The sequence below is a fragment of the Penaeus chinensis genome, chromosome 21 (genome assembly GCF_019202785.1).
Source record: "Penaeus chinensis breed Huanghai No. 1 chromosome 21, ASM1920278v2, whole genome shotgun sequence".
NCBI classification, from domain to species: Eukaryota; Metazoa; Arthropoda; class Malacostraca; order Decapoda; family Penaeidae; genus Penaeus; species Penaeus chinensis.
The window spans coordinates 22,239,028-22,239,515 of NC_061839.1; the positions used below are offsets into that span (position 1 = coordinate 22,239,028).

The 488-nt window shown below is 49.8% G+C and overlaps 1 protein-coding gene across 1 annotated transcript in view; it reads left to right on the forward strand.

Moving 5' to 3' along the window:
* Nucleotides 1-242: 242 nt before the first annotated feature.
* LOC125036438 (uncharacterized protein DDB_G0271670-like) overlaps nucleotides 243-488 on the forward strand; it is a gene marked incomplete at its 3' end in the record, with an annotated part of 40,452 nt that continues 40,206 nt past the window's right edge. Inside the window, exon 1 of the mRNA XM_047629030.1 lies at nucleotides 243-346. Coding sequence (XP_047484986.1) covers nucleotides 243-346 — 104 coding nt within the window. The remainder of the gene's footprint in view (nucleotides 347-488) is intronic.

The following is a 488-nucleotide window of genomic DNA, read 5'->3' on the forward strand; positions in this document are numbered from 1 at the left end:
CGTGCGTCGGGTACTTTATAAGAATTACGAAAAAGAAAAATGTATTTTGCTCTTAGACGTTGATTTAATTCTAACTATAGTAAGAGGAAAGGAGAAATGTTCAATCAGAAAACAAAAGACCATCGGGAATCGTTCAACGACGAAGGAATCGGGAATTTTGAAAAGCAGAATTTTCCCTTCGTTGCTCGACCCCACAGGATGCACGCGCCTGATTTCCCCAAACACAAATTTGACGCTTCATGATGCAATACGTCACCCTCGAAACTCCCACTGTGTTTTCTCTTCGGGGCATCATTCGTCCCCTAATTGTAACACAAACAAAGGTAACGGGCGTGGGAGCCGTTAGGTAGAGGCGCCAGGCCGTCTGGGAGGTACCTTCCTAACCCCATCCCCTCCTCCTCCTCCTCCTCCTCCTCCTCCTCCTCCTCCTCCTCCTCCTCCTCCTCCCCTCGTCCTCACCCTTCCCCCTTCCTCCTCCCTATCCTCCC